This window comes from Telopea speciosissima, chromosome 1 (genome assembly GCF_018873765.1).
Source record: "Telopea speciosissima isolate NSW1024214 ecotype Mountain lineage chromosome 1, Tspe_v1, whole genome shotgun sequence".
NCBI classification, from domain to species: domain Eukaryota; kingdom Viridiplantae; phylum Streptophyta; class Magnoliopsida; order Proteales; family Proteaceae; genus Telopea; species Telopea speciosissima.
This window is the reverse complement of record NC_057916.1, coordinates 38,226,069-38,242,157: the sequence shown is the minus strand read 5'-3', so window position 1 is coordinate 38,242,157 and position 16,089 is coordinate 38,226,069. Positions and strand designations below refer to the sequence as shown.

Sequence of the window (16,089 nt, the reverse complement as noted above, 5' to 3'; positions counted from 1 at the left end):
ATCGATCTAGGATGTCTTCAAACTTGGTGGAGATAGGAACTAATCCAGAATAGTAAATACTGCTGCAATTCTTGAGTCTTCAATGATGTACATTGCTTCCTTGGAAGGGAGTGAGAGCAGTCCACAAAAAAACAAAATCTTCAAATATCGCAGGCAGCAACTGGAGCTGAAATTGTCCCTATCGATCAAATAACTTGATCATAGAATGAGGTAATGGAGGGCAGCCACTGGATCAATTGATCACCTCATCAGTGCTGCCCTAATAGGGGTGAATGAAGAACAAGGGGAAAGGAGAAGAAAAAAACTTGCAAATGAGAGGGGAGGAGGCTGAAATCGAGAAAGGAAGAGAAGGGGGGGTCCCTAATTCGAATTCTGCTTTGATACCATGTTAACAGAATAGGATTAGAGAATGAATGCTTGGATGATTTAGTCATCCCAAGCACATCTTTATTTATAATCATAATGAAGAATGAAACAATTGTACAGTAGCAATGTGGGACTAAACCACATGTACGAAATAAATAAAATAACAAAAGAAAGAGGACCAAAATACCCCCATGGTATTCTGGCCATATAGCTAACAAAACCAAATGTGAGACTAGGTATCTAGGACAATGACCAATTCCAAGAACAGTATAAACCAAATTTATGTTTTGGTTGTTGCAAACTTCCAATAGCTTGCTTCCTCAGTTCTGTTTTTGTCTAGTTCTATGTTGATTTTTGATGACTTGATGTAGCTTAATATTGATTTTTGATGACTTGATGGGCTTAATGTTGATTTTTGATGATTTGATGTGGCTTATTGTTGATTTTTGATGGTATAAGGTATATATTGTAGCATACTAAATAATGTTAGAAAAGAGGGGAAATAAAAAATAACACTTGGGCGCCTTGGTTGCCTAGGCGGGTGTTTGTCGCCTAAGTGCTGCACCCCTCCACCGCCTTGACAACTATGAACCCAATAGTAATTGGGAATTCACTACCTTGGCCCCCATAGTTGTTACACTTGTCACTGTACCATCATACATATCTTTAATTATGTTCATATATTTACTTGAAACACTTCTCTTCTCTAGTGCTTTCCAAATTAACTCTCTAGGGACTCTGTCATAAGCTTTTTCTAGGTCAGTAAAGACCATATGAGTTTTACTTTTTTATTCAATCCAGAAACAAACTAAATTCAGAAATTATTTTAAGATATAAGATTCATACTCCAATCTGGAATCTAACTTTTGATCTTTCTTGATTTATTTGAACTGTGCAATTCATGTTGACGTAGTGAGTCTTGGGTTATACTGATGTCATGGGAACCCTTTTATATGCCATTTGCTTTTGTTATGAAGTGTTCCTTGAAGAAACATGTGTGACTTTTTAAACTCCACCCATATCTCGTCTTGGTTTCGTGCGAAACCGAGATATTTCGGTCTCTTGCGAAACCAAGATATCTCGGTCGAAACTACAAGTTTCGACTGAGATTTAGAACCATGCTTCCTAGAAAGTGGTGTGCTTTGGATCTTCAATTATATTTTGGTCATTGGTGTTTAACAGAAATATGCACTTATGCAGAACCCGTGACAACCTTTGTATATGTATGAAGACACATAGTTGTCAGGGCGTCGCCTAGGTGTCCAGGCGCCTTGGACGCCTTGATTTTGGATCCTTTCCAACGGCTTGGGTCGCCTAGACACCGTGACAACTACTCATTCTTAAAGTGTATATGTTATTCATTTCTGAGTTGATATTCAGATATTTCAAGGTGTGCATGTCTCTAACTGGTTAAGAAAGACTTTTGGCAAAGAATACTTGTTCTCCTGTAACAAGGATGACACTGCATTCAGTAGTTTGAATGGTAGAATTTGTAAGGAAGTCTTTATGAGCACATGGCCAATAAAGTGCTGCTTTTTAACCAAGAAACGGTTAATGTTAGTATAAAGTGATTGCTTTCGTAAGTGATTCATCATTATTATTATTTAAAATTCATGTTACCTGTTGAATTTTTTTTGGGTTGTGATATTCTAAAAATATTATTATTTTGAGGACCTCACTGAAAGAAATGTAAACTGAGTTTGCTTCTACATGTCTGATAAGTCCTAGATAAAGTCAGGGTTTTCCTGCCGAAAGGAAAACTAACTGAGTAAATAATTTCGTCTAAAGATTCTCTATCAATTTTTCTCATCCAACATATATGTTATACTTTTGAATCTCTTGAGCAGGTACTTTGTCATATTGTTCCTTCCCTGGTGAAGTTGCGGAAAGAAGGTTTAGACGGCCATGAGAAGATTAAGAGTTATATGTGTGTTTAGTTATTCATCTTCTGCAGTGAGATGAATCCATATAATAAAATTTTACTGTTTCCTTTCTTTCCTCGGTAAAATTGAAGGTTGCAAGCCCTTTCTGTTTTGCTTTTTATTTCAGATGGTGGATCTCGCTTGGATTTGCAATATTGGAAGCAGTGATACTTGCTTGCTACTCACTTCCATATTCAATCTATGCAGCTAGTCGCAGGTAATGATGTACTGACTAAACTCAGGTCCAACAATGCTCTCATATTTCAAAAATTTTCATGTGTTGATGTGTCTGTTGACAGTGAATTTAGTTATGACTTGTTGGCTACACATTGTGTGATACCGAACAAAAGTCTGCGGCGTAAAAGATGAAGTGGTGGGGTATTGCTTTGGATTATCAAAGCCTGTGAATGAAAGAAAACATCCATTTATCACATTTTAATATAAATTCTATCACTTTAGTTTTATGAGTAATTCTGACGTCCATATGGGTGGATCCTCTTACCATTTTTTTCACATTTCATATTCTTGTAATGTGATGGAGTAGTGGTGCAACTGTGCAACAATAATGCCCAGATGTAACTCTTTTTCCTAACAGTTCTGTCAGTTTCTTTAATAAATATGCAGAAGATGGTAAAACTTGTCTCTTAGTAAGTATGATCTCCTTTCCTTATATTTGGTTTATATTCATAGAGAACTTGACCATGTAGCCATCAATCTAGCCAACCAAAAATTTCTCTAAGTATTCATGTGCAAGAACCTTTTTCTGCTGGACCGTTCGTGCTGGAAAGTTTTCTTTTCTACATTTTCTTTCAATTTATTGTTTGATTGTACACTTGATCCTAAAAAAATAGTGACTGTATAAGCCGTTCAAACACATCATCAAGCAATTTTGTTAAAATGAAGATTCTACCACTTGGACAAGTTGCTATGTTATAGTGAAACCCATTTCTTTAATGTCTTGTGGAGTTTTCTTGGTTTTCCATCTACTCATACAGTGTTTTTGCAGAATATTGATGTGCATGGAAATCATTACTTTCTTATGGTGGTTTTAATCAAAGATGTATCATCCTTTCATTTGCACACAAATTTATTAGTGCAGTTGATAATATTACCAAGTAATTAAATTGGTCATTAAAGTCTTGATTGGCACAATTATGTTGCATACTTGGTTGCTTCCATCTTAAATTCTTGTAGAGAGGAAGATGAGCTACATCCCTAAAAATTTTATGTTGTATGCAGTGTCAAGCATGTGATGGTGACAACTTTTTTATTGGTCTGTGGTGCGATGACTATGACATGGATCTGTGATAAAATATCGGAATCTGGATTTGGTACCATATTTATTATATTTACTTCTTTAGTCCTGCCTTTCTTTTCTCTCTCTTTTTTTTCTTTTTGGCTTTTCACCTTATGTGCTCATAATATTTTTGCTAGTGAAACCTAAGCCATCTGGTTTTTGTAGAAGAAGCTGTTTTCAATCTCGTAAAACTAGTAACCCTTGTTTTGGTCAATACTAGTAGAGTCTGTTGATGTTATCCACCTTAATAATTTGCTGATATGAAGATTCATTCTTCATAACAAAAGAAGATGAATCAGGTTGCATAAGGAGTTTGATATTCACCTAAGACACCATGCTCCTTGTCATATTATTTCCATAGGTAAATTTAGCATACTCGGATTCTCTGAACTCTGGGGATGTGTTCTTTTAAACAGAGGGGATGGGAAAATATGGTTGCTACTAGAGGAGAAAATGGTTCTAGAGTTCCATTATACTTCCTTGCCCTTGATGGGCCAAGGTAGGGCCTTCCAAGGAGATGGTGCTTTGAAGGAAAAAGAAGCAGCAGCTATTGAAACAAGTCCATTCCTGTTACTATATTTTAAGCATTATTTCTTTACATTTAAAAATAGCATGGCCACAATTAATTTTGATACTTATTGCATTTATTTGGTACCTCTTATGGGCCACCTTGCAGCCCATGTTTGAAACTAAGTTGATGTTTATGTATTTTTTCAGATAGTCATTTGGTATTTCCCTAACTTTCTTGATTTTCAACATAGATGAACATTATATTTATGTCAGAAACTGAAATTTCCTTATAGAAGTCAGAAGTAAAAAATATCCTAAGAAGCAAGACTGATGCAAACCAAGTAATTGCACCAAGATGTTTGATTAGTAAAATAGTGTATTCAGTGAATTGGCAAATGAAAGCATTGATTTTATGTTTCTCAGCTTGTCAACTGTCCTCCATGACTTTCAAGGGGTTGTCGAGTTTTTCCAAATGCTGGGAGGATTTTTTTGTGGTTTATGGGGTGGGAACTTAAGTTAGAGGCTGTCGCAGTAGCCTTTGTTTGTGGAATTCATTGTTTTTGTATTGAAATATTCTAGGTAGTGAATATTGTTTGCTGTATTTCATTCTGCATCTTATGCTGGGCTGGGAGTGTTTTACTTTCTCTAATTGGTTTTGCATTCTTCAGGGCAAGGGTCGTCTTTAATCATATGTGCAGGAATATTGACTGGCTACACTGATACTTTGTATAAGATGTTGTCTCAGCTTTCTGGTAGGTGATCGGATCATTAAGAACTTACCATTGCTTTGGCCTGCTCTTTTTAATGTTTCTCTGTTCCATCCGTAGATTTGCTTTCTAGATTTTTAAATAAATACGTGTTGGTTGTAGATCATTCAAAAAGACCCACTGCACGTCTTCCTCCCCCCCCCCCCCTCCCCCGAACCCAAAAAAAAAAAAGGATTTTTGGATTAGGAGTGGCAACTGGGCAGGTTGAACCCTTACCTGCCCTGATGCAGTCCTGGTTTGGATCGCTTATGGGTCCACCCAAGGGAATAATAGCCAAAGATGAAATATAATGGCAGTTCTATAATTATTCCAAAGTTTACAAAGGGGGTGGCAGAATTGTAAAGAATCAGAATATTAGAGGGCTGCTTGGTAGATAACTAGGAGCTGGGATACAAAAGGAATTAATATTTAAAGAAAAGGGGTAAACCAGGCATTAACGCAAATAAAGGATAGAAATAGGATTGAGGATAAAGGGGGGGGTTGTTTTGGGAAAGAAGGAAGTATGGTACAACAACATCAACAACATCTCAGCCTTATCCCAACTAAATGGGGTTGGCTACATGGTTTCTTACAAGAAAAGGGTTAACAATAAGAATAAAAGAAAGGGAACAAAACAACCACAATTACAAAACAGTCTAAAAACAAACTAACTGGGGTCGGCGACACAGATTCTTGCCCTCCAATAAGCTCTATTCGACGTCATACTAGAAACAAGACCTAAACTATTCATGTCTTTCCTCACCATTTCTCCTAGGGTCATTTTAGGCCTGCCCCTATCTCTTTTAGTACTTTCAATCTGAATCAAGTCACTCCTCCAAACTGGAGCATTCGGCAGCCTCCATTGAATATGGCCATACCACCTCAGGCGACTTTCTCTTAGCTTATCTTGAATCGGGACTACTCCCAATCCAGCTCTAATATGATCATTCGTTATTTTATCCTTCCTAGTTTTACCACTCATCCATCTCAACATCCTCATCTCCGCTACACTTGGCTTATCTATATGATGCTTCTTAACTGCCCAACACTCCGCACCATACCTCATAAGTCATAACCGAGCTTATGACTATCCTGTAAAAATTTCCTTTAAGCTTTAAAGGAATCCGTCGATCACGAAACACTTAGAGCTACCCCTTTCAAAGGATACCTGGCCCGGACCAACAATATCAACTTAGAAATGGAGAAGAACGATAGGTCGAGTTGGACAAGGCGGTCAGCCTTGCAGTCTCGCATCCTGATCATCCTACGATGGAACTCCGGGATGCAGCGAGGTATACCATCTCGAGAAAGTGAGATTGAGACAAATTAGCGGGTTTCCTTCTCAAAGGTCCCACCATAGTTATAAATGAGGGCATGCCCACATGTTATAAGGTATAAGGCAGTATTTAACCACCCTCCCCTTCGTCTAAATCTCACTCATCCACCTCTCCACTTCAGCCATCCTACTTTAATCTTTTGTGAGACATCTTCTATATCACCTTCCTTACTGATGATTAATCCTAGATACCTAAAAAAGGCCACTTTGCGGAATCTCCATCTCATCAACTTTAACCCCTTCATTATCCGTCACGGAGTTGCTAAAGTTACATACCATATACTCAGTCTTCATTTTACTTATCTTAAAATCTTTTGATTCCAAGGTTGACCTCCATAATTTGAGTTTGGCAGTAATCACAACTTTTGTCTCATCCACTAAAACAATGTCATCAGCAAAAAGCATTTACCAAGGAACCTTATCTTGGATGCCTTTGGTTAACTCATCTATGATAAGCGCAAACAGATAAGGGCTTAATGTAGATCCTTGATGTAACCCAACTGTAATTGGGAATTCACTACCTTCATCCCTCACGGTTCTTACACTAGTCACCACCATAGTTCGAAAACTCGCCTCGAACAGCCATCTCAACCAGGTCGAGATTCTCGAGATCTTGAGATCTCGCTGAGATCTCAGTGAGACAATGCATTTGAGACCATAGTTGTCAAGGTGCCTAGGCAAACCAAGGCGAGTGAGGGGGTCAGAAACCAAGGCGACACCAGAATTTAAGGTGTGACAAAGGCGCCTGGACGCCTAGGCAATGCCTTGACAACTATGTTTGAGACAGTGAACAATGTGGAACTTGGCACTATAGTTGACGAGATGGTTGAAGCATCAACAAAATTGATTGAGAACCACCAGAAAGACGAATCAAAAGAGCTCCACGTTGCATCAGAGTTTGAAGAGGTCGAAGACACAACTGTAGAAGACCCCATGGACATGACTAATGATATTAAAGTTGATCACATAGAGTTCATGATCCCACTTGAATTTTTTGAAGAGAAAGCTCCATGCCTTGAAAACTACATCCCTAACATCCATGAGCTGCCCGAGTACTGTTATAGTTTGTAGACGGATGTTCACCATACAAAGTTGATTCCTCCATTTTGCAAAACTCGTGGTCGAGTTATTTTCAAGCAGGGGAGAATTGATGCATGAGCATCACAAGCAAAGAGGACCAAAGGTCAGCCCCTTTGGCTGGTCCAACGTGACTGAGAGTCCCCTTCAAATTCCAGCCTAGCCAATCCCTTCACCTCCCAAATCATGGCCTCCTGGAACAGTCAAAATTCTGGCAGATTCTTTGTGTCTTTTCGTGTTCCAAAGTAGCATTAAGTATTTTCCATTGTCAATTTTGATTGTAGTTTCAATACCTTGGGAACAACTCTCAATGTCTTGGGATAGTTTCTATGTCTAGGAATTAGTATCTATGTATGGTTTTGGTTTCTAGGTGTGGGATTTCTAATTAGTCTTGGTATTTCAACAGTCTTTTTAATTCAACCAAGATCGAATCTGGAAGAGAATAGGGGTAGGTATGAAAATAGATAGCTAAGTTGTAGAGCTGGAGTCCCACCAGTCTACCAGTCGTAGGAGTCCCACCTAGGTCAATCCGCAGGAGTCCCACCTGTGGTTGACGAGTCTCACAACACTTATATCTCACAAGGTTTCTCAAAACAAGATTTCACAAAATTGGGTTCTGAAACAGCAACCCACGATTCCATTATATAGCCTAGAAGGAGGCTTAGTAGCCTCTTGGATTACATCAAATTGAATTAAAAAGACTGTTGGAATTCCAAGACTAATTAGAATTCGCACACCTAGAAACTATAACCCATACATAGTTACTAATTCCTAGACATAGAAACTATCCCCAAGACATTAGACTTGTTCCCAAGGTATTAAAACTACAATAAAAAATTGATAATGGAAAATACTTAATGCTACTTGTGAATATGAAAAGACGCAAAGAATCTACCAGAATTTTGACTGCTCCAGGAGTCCATGATTTGGGAGGTGAAGGGACTGGCTAGGCTGGAATTTGAAGGGGATTATCAAGTCACGTTGGACCAGCCAAAGGGGCTGACCCTTGGTCCTCTTTGCTTGTGATGCTCCTGCATCACTAATTTTACGTATAAACCTCTGACAAGTGACTTGATGAGTAATGCCTACTTCCAGTTCACTATAACTTGGATTGGATTCATTAAGTAGGCTGTAAAAATAACCATTCCATCTCTCTTCGATGTCCTCATCCCTTACTAGAACTCAACCATCATCACTTTTAATGCATCTAACATGGTCGAAGTCTCTATTCATCCTTTCCCTCATTCTAGCTATCTTATAGATAGCTTTTTTCCCTTGGTGTTCATATTGTTATAGAGATCTTCGTATTTCTTCGCCCTTGCAATCCCCACAATCTTCTTAGCTTCATTCCTACTACACCTGTACTTTTTTAAATCTTCTACATACTTAGTCCTTTGCCATGCCTTGAAACTAGCTTTCTTAGTCTTAGTGGTTGCTTGGACCTCATCATCCAACCACCAAGTCTCCCTAGGAGAATGAGGTTTTCCTTTTGATTCCCCCTAGGACCTCTTTAGCCACCTTCTTCATACACGTAGACATAGTTGTCAAGGCATCAAGGCGACCCAAGACGATGGAGGGGTATCTAAGCGCTTAGGCGCAAAGGCGCCCTCCGAGACGCCTTTAGTGTTGTTTTTTATTTCCCCTCTTTTCTGACATTATTTAGTGTGCTACAATATATGTCTCATATCATCAAAAATCAACATTAAGTTACATCAAGTCATAAAAAATCAACATTGAGTCACATCAAGTCATCAAAAATCAATATTAAGCCACATCAAGTCATTAAAAGTCAAAATAGAACTAGAAGACATCAGAACTAAAGAAGCAAGCTATTGGAAGTTTGAAACAATCAAAACATGCATTTAGTTTATACTGTTCTTGGAACTGGTCATTGTCCTGGCATACCTAGTCTCACATTTGGTTTATACTGTTTTTAGAAAATATGATCTTATCTATATGTAATTTAATTGCTCTCGATTTAGAGAAATGTTCTTGTTCTCTAAAAGTTTGATGGGTCAAATGATTTTATTTTTACATGAGACTTTTTGTATTAGGTAGAGTACAAAACCAGCTTTCCAACAAATCCAAAATTGCTTAAATCTGATTTAATATTGAAGAAGCTATGTTCCGGTCAAACCTTATTTGGTGTGCGCGAATGCTATCACAATCCCTTTGAATGAAAATATCTTTTGTATATTTTGCCGCTCTTTTGTTTTTTAACTATGCCTTACCATATTAAGATTTATAAAATTTTTAGATTTGAAAAAAATCTCAGCATTAGAAAGTTGAAAAGTTCACCTACCACCGAAAATCCAATTTTTGTTCTTGAACTGGGGGGTTGACTTTTTATCTTTTGGAATTTGATTTTGTAACTATTTTTATTGGATTTAAATAGGGGGTATTTGCTTATTTATAGATAATATCTTAAGTAAATGAAATAATAAATGATATTTGGCATAAATAAGGACCAGACCTAGTTCGATACCACTAAGGCGACAGTCGTGTAGACCCCAAAAAATCTGCCTGGATGCCTAGGCGACGCCAACTATGCCACCTAGAATCCTAAACCAGACGTTGAATCTCTCCTGTATGCTTTTACTTCAGGGAGGTTGTATGTTTCATTGATGATGTAGAATAGCGTGATATATTTTATTTAATTGGTGGCTTAAGAAAGAGGTTTGTATGTTTCATTGACGATGTAGGATAGCGTGATATACTTTATTTAATTGATGGCTTGATTCTCTAATTTTGGCAATCAGAGGAGGTTGTTGTATGTTTCATTTGCAATGTGGGATCTGATTCTTGTACTGTTTCTATTTGCACTGTATTGCAGGAAGTGCCTTGAGTTGGTGGCCATATATACTTGCAGTACTAGGTGTCTTCACCATAGTCACTATGTGGGCAGTCGTAGTAACTGAGGGTTGCAGGAAGATCAAATTGCAGTATTATGGCTTCAAACTTGCTTCTGCCGCAAGGTTAAATTTCATTTGTTTCTACTTTCTAGTCTGATGTTTAGGTATTCTTTCTCAACAAGGAATCTATTAGATAAATAAGTTTAATTTTCCTTCTTGGCATCCCACTATAATCAGAAATTCCTTTAGAAACATCTTGTTATTTTATGTAGTTTGGCCAAAGGTTTTCTGTTATGATGCTCTATTGCTCTTGACTTGAAGCCTGCATTCACAGTTTTCTGCCAAATGGGCGACTGACAGGGCAGGTCCAGACCGCCAAATTATTGTTGCCCCCTGGTCTATCCTCATGTATATTTCCATTGTCAAAGCCATCCCTCTGAACCACCATGTATTGCATTTTTTACCATCCGGATAATGGTCCTTGAATATACTTGTGTTTTCTTATGAAATGAGCTTGAAAAAATTCTTTTCGCCATGTGGCATAGAAATGTCTTAAACTTGCTGCATAAAAAGGGGATGGTGCCAGGAGTATGTGTGCACTTTTTGAGATGCAAATCCAGTTACCATGTGTCAATCACTTAAAAATATAAACCTTGTCTTCTTAGGGCAACAGTAAACTTGATCTCATTTAGTTTTTCAGGAATCCAGGAAACGGACTGTTATTTGCTTCCTCGGCTGTTATCTTATGGTGCTTTATAATTCCATTGCATTTTCTTATGGTTTTAAAGACATGATATTTATTTACTTACGCTAATGGTGGCATCCTGTGTTTTTGACAGAGATGATTCCCCGATTACAGAGGTGGAGCCATATATTCCATTCAATATTAATCCATCAGGAATGCAGCCTGTTCTCACTACTACATATCTCTTGGCATTCCCAAGCATTCTTGCAAGGTTATCTCCTCAACCAAATCCAGAGATGTTATCTGTGCACCTTGACGACATGTTTGTATGGGTTGCAATCATTCTTCCAATCTAGGGTATGGGTCTGAATGACATATTTCACTTTATGCAATATTTTCCCCGCCACATCCCCTGATCCCAGATCAGTGAAGCATCCACTCAGTTGCCAGACCTGGTCTGCATTTGATGTTGCAAGCTCTGGAGCCCACCTGATTATGTTGGCCCAGCTATCCAGCAGAGTCTTGAGTTCAGAGCCCAACCAAGTCAGTTATGTTCTTATGTGTACTCAACCTGCTCGATTATGATGTCATGCTTGGTTAGGCATTTTGCAAATTTCCCACGTTTTACTTCCTCATATGTCCGAGTAGAGTCAGAAACCTTGTACCAAGTTATTGAATTTTGATTATTTTGCGATCTTTGGTATGAGCTGTGGAGGTTCTTGAAACTCTGATGATTCTAATGGAACCTCATTCAAATTACCAGTATTTTAAATGAGTGTTAAGACCAGCTTTGATAGTGTTGATAATTGGGAGAAAACTGACTTTTGTCTCTTAGACACTAGACACTAGACACCTTTATTTATAATAAAAGGGAAAATATCATCCCCCTCCCCTCTAAGTATCCATAATATCAACCTAATACCCAAGTTTTAAATAATGATAATGCCCTCCCTTACTTTCCCAAGATTCTATCAACCATACCCCAACCGTTAAAATATGCCATTAAGTGATGATGTGGCATGTACAGAATTTCTAAAACCCTAAAATACCCTTAATATAACTCTATTCCAATTTTACCCTCCCCTACTTTCCCTATTGCGTTCTTCTCCCTTTTTCTTTTCTTTGCTTCTTCTTCTTCTTCTTCCGTCAGCACCACCATCACCGCCACCCCTGCCGTATCCGATCCATCACCAAATACCATCCCTGTCATCACCATTTGCACCGTCGTAAGCCACTGACGCCTCGAATCAATCATCAGCTTCACCACAGGGCATCATCTGCCCCGTCGTGTCCATCCCGATGTTTCTCCGCCTCGTGTCGACCCGGTATGCGATTTTTAGCTTCGTCTCGCATTCTTGCCCCATCGCCACTCCTCCTATCCACTGCAATACTGGTGCCATTAATTGCAGGCAGCTCCACCACCCACATTAAATGTGACATCTAAGTCTTCCCCATCCTCCACTTAGTCAACAAAGCACCAAATTCGACCATGCTTGTTAAATCTCCCATCTCCATGTTGTCTTTTCTTCTCTAGTGTCCCACCCTCCTCGTTTCTGCTCTCTTCATTCGTTCTACTCATTTCATTTCGTCTACTTTATTCTTCCTTTTTTTGATTTCTTATATCTTGTTTGTCTTTTCTTCTCTAATGTGCCACCCACCCGGTTTCTTATCTGAACGCGGCGGAGATCGAACCCATTGAACTAAACCCAACAGCTCCAGTAGCCATTAACAGTAGTAGCAGAAATGTGAGGGAAGAAACACAGAATCCCTTCTGGGGAAACATCTCTAGTTGGGTTTTGTTGCTGCTGGGTTTTCCTCATCCAACGATACTTATTGATGTTAAAAGAATTGTTCTCTGAGCTGAATGCCAAAAATTGAAGTTCGGACGAACAAGCATTCGCCATTTTTTACAGTTCCAGTAAAACATTAGAGCTGGGAAGTGATGCCCATAAACAGTGCCTTAGATCTTCATAACCAAAGGTAGTTACTGCAATTCCTGGTAGTTAAAAACGTTGCAAATAGGCCTGAAACAGGCAAGTATTAACAACCTAAAATCGATTAAAATGACCTTGAATTACTGGGTCGGATTGACTGGATTCAGGATCGATGGTCATTCCGATTCAAATCGTTTGATTCAACTAATCCATTCCTGAGTTACCCACTTAGCCAACAAGGGAAAAAAGGAGTAAAGACAAATATATTTGGCATATGTTTCGCAAAAAGGGTTTCGGCGGTGGTGGTGATGGTGCTGGGGGTGGAAGAGGATAGGAGGCAGCGGGGGTGGCGATGATGGTGGTGCTGGCGGAGGAGGAAGAAGAAGAAGCAAAGAGGAAGAAGATGCAAAAGGGAAAGTAGAGGAGGGTAAATTTGGAATAGAATTATATTAAGGGTATTTTGGGGATTTAGAAATTTTGTACATGCCACATCATCACTTAACGGCATTTTTTAACGGTTAGGGTACGGTTGATAGAATCTTGGGAAAGTAAGGGAGGGCATTATCATTATTTAAAACTTGGGTATTGGGTTGATATTATGGATACTTAGAGGGGGGGGGGGGGGATGATATTTTCCCATAATAAAATGATAGAAGATACAAGTATAGTAAAATAGGATGAAAAACCTTACTACTAAGACCTTTAGTGAAAACATTTGCTAACTGATCATCCGTCTTCAACAAAAGGTATACAAATAAGTCCCAGCTCCAGCTTCTCCTTGATGAAATGTCTATCAATCTCTACATGTTTCGTCTGATCATGTTGAACTGGACTATGAGCAATGCTGATAGCAGATTTACTGTCGCAGTACAACATCATTGGCATTGGAACGCGAACACCCAAATCTTGGAGAAGACCTTGAAGCCAAACTAACTCACAAATCCCATGCGCCATGGCCCTGAATTCGGCTTCAACACTTGATCTTGCAACTACCGCCTGTTTCTTGCTCCACCAGGTGACCAGATATCCACCAACAAAAGTATAGTATCCTGACATGGAACGCCGATCATCAGGTGAGCCAGCCCATTCAGCATTAGTGAATGCCTCCACACGCATGTGACTATGAGGCGAAAATAGGGTACCATTTCCTGGAGCTGATTTTAAGTATCCTAAAATATGATATACAACCTTCATGTGAGAGGAATAGAAATCATGCATATACTAACCAAATTGACTGCATATCCAATGTTCAGGCGAGTATGGGAGAGATAAATGAGACGACTGACCAACCTCTGATATCTTCCCTATCAACTGGTTCACCATCCTCCTTGCTCTTGAGGTGAGCATTGGCCTCAAAAGGAGTGTCAACAGGCTTGCACCCCAACATCCCAGTTTTTGAAAGAAGGTCCAAAGTGTATTTTCGTTGAGAAAGAAATACACCCTTGGTAGATTGAGCCACTTCAGTGGCAAAGAAGTATCGTAGCTTGCCCATATCCTTAATCTCAATTCTCAAATTCCTTGCCTAGGTATGCTTTTAGTCTAGCTATTTCAGCAAGATTACTCCCTGTGACCACAATGTCGTCAACATACACTATGAGAATAGTGATGTGATCATTTACACGCCTGATAATTAAAGTGTGATCAACATTGCTCTGTTTGTATCCCAATGAAACCGATCAAACCAGGCCCTGGGAGATTGCTTTAGCCCATATAACACACATTTCAGCTTGCAGACCTTTCCTTGAGTTGCGTTACTAGAGTAACCAAGAGGAATGTCCATATATATCTCCTCCTCAAGCTCACCATGGAGGAAGACATTCTTAACATCCAGTTGCTGCAACTCCCATCCTTGGTTAACTTCACAAGAGATGATAACTCTGATGGTGTTCATTGTTGCAACTGGAGCAAAGGTCACCTGGTAGTCGATCCCATAACTTTAGGTAAATCCCTTGGCCACCAACCTAGCTTTGTATATGTCCACAGTGCCATCGGCCTTTGGTTTGACTGTCAATACCCATTTGCACCCAACTGGTCTCTTATGAGGTGGAAGAGTTACCAAATCTCATGTGTCTTTTTTTTTCAAGAGCCCTCATTTCTTCGTTCATTGCCTCCTTCCATCGAGAATTTGATAAAGCTTCTTGCCAGTTCTGAGGGATAGAAACAGAGGACAAAGAAGAACAAAAAGCAAGATAGGAAGGAGATAAAGAATTATATGACACAACATGGGAAATGGGATGCAGAGAACAGGTTTTACGTCCCTTGTGAGTAGCAATAGGTAACTCTAGAGTAGGGTCAAGAGAAGTACTATCATTAGGAGGAAGGAGATTACCAGACTGAGTGTTGGATCTTGGATCAGGAGAAGACGATTGGCTAAGCATAGTGGTATTAGTGGTGTCAACTTGCGTAGATGGAGTAGTGGTATCATCATTACCATCACCTTGTCGCCTAGAACGAGAGCAAGAAAAAACTTGGAGAGGTTTTGGCTCCTCTTGAATCGAAGAGTCTGTTCCAACCGTGTCTGTCATCCCCTTCTCAACCGAACTCTCCTCTTCCTGGAATATTGGGCTACTATCAAAAGAACCAACCAAAGGCGCATCTTCCCATAAACCTGCAGACTCCCCCTGAAGAGGTGTAATCACAGGGTAAAAAGCTTCAGTTTCACAAAAGGCAACATCCATGGTTACCAGTACATGGTGAGATGGTGGGTGGTAACACTTGCAACACAGAAGGTGGTAACACTTGCAACCCTTCTGTGTTGCATGATATCCAATAAAAATGCAGCAAAGACCTCGTGGATCAAATCTCCCTTGAAGTTGATGGTTGCGAGCAAAACACACAACCAAAACTTTGGGGGAAATTAAAAGAGGATGATCCAGTAAGCATCTCAATACGGCAGCGAGACTCCAATACTCTAGATGGCATTCTGTTGATAAGGTATGCTTCTGTAAAGATTGCTTCACTCCAATACTGAGCCGGTACATGCATCTCAAACATAAGTGATCTAGCCACTTCCAACAAATGCCTATTCTTGTGTTCGGCTGTTCCACTCTATGCAGGGGTATCCACACAACTAGTCTGACGGATAATCCCATGGGCAGCAAGATAGGACTGAAAAGCACCATCAACATATTCCTTCCCAATATCAGTTCGGAGGATCTTTATCTTGACATCATATTGTGTCTGAACCAAACGATGGAATTGTTGAAAACACTAAAATACTTCACTCTTATGTCTCAACAAATATATCCAAGTAAGCCTAGTATGACAGTCGATAAATTTACCAAACCATCGATACCCAGTAACAGAAACACAACGGGCAGGGCCCCACGCATCATAGTGAATCGAAGGAAACGAAACTAAACTT

General features: G+C 39.3%; 1 protein-coding gene across 2 annotated transcripts in view; it reads left to right on the top strand.

The window, feature by feature from the left end:
• Window positions 1–16,089, top strand: part of LOC122648535 (preprotein translocase subunit SCY2, chloroplastic) — a 71,856-nt gene that overhangs the window by 15,661 nt on the left and 40,106 nt on the right. For both annotated transcript variants that reach the window (XM_043841745.1, XM_043841746.1), the window contains exons 4-9: window positions 2,214–2,293; window positions 2,416–2,505; window positions 3,528–3,619; window positions 4,764–4,847; window positions 10,088–10,229; window positions 10,946–11,062. In XM_043841745.1, the coding sequence (XP_043697680.1) occupies window positions 2,214–2,293; window positions 2,416–2,505; window positions 3,528–3,619; window positions 4,764–4,847; window positions 10,088–10,229; window positions 10,946–11,062 (605 nt within the window). The remainder of the gene's footprint in view (window positions 1–2,213; window positions 2,294–2,415; window positions 2,506–3,527; window positions 3,620–4,763; window positions 4,848–10,087; window positions 10,230–10,945; window positions 11,063–16,089) is intronic.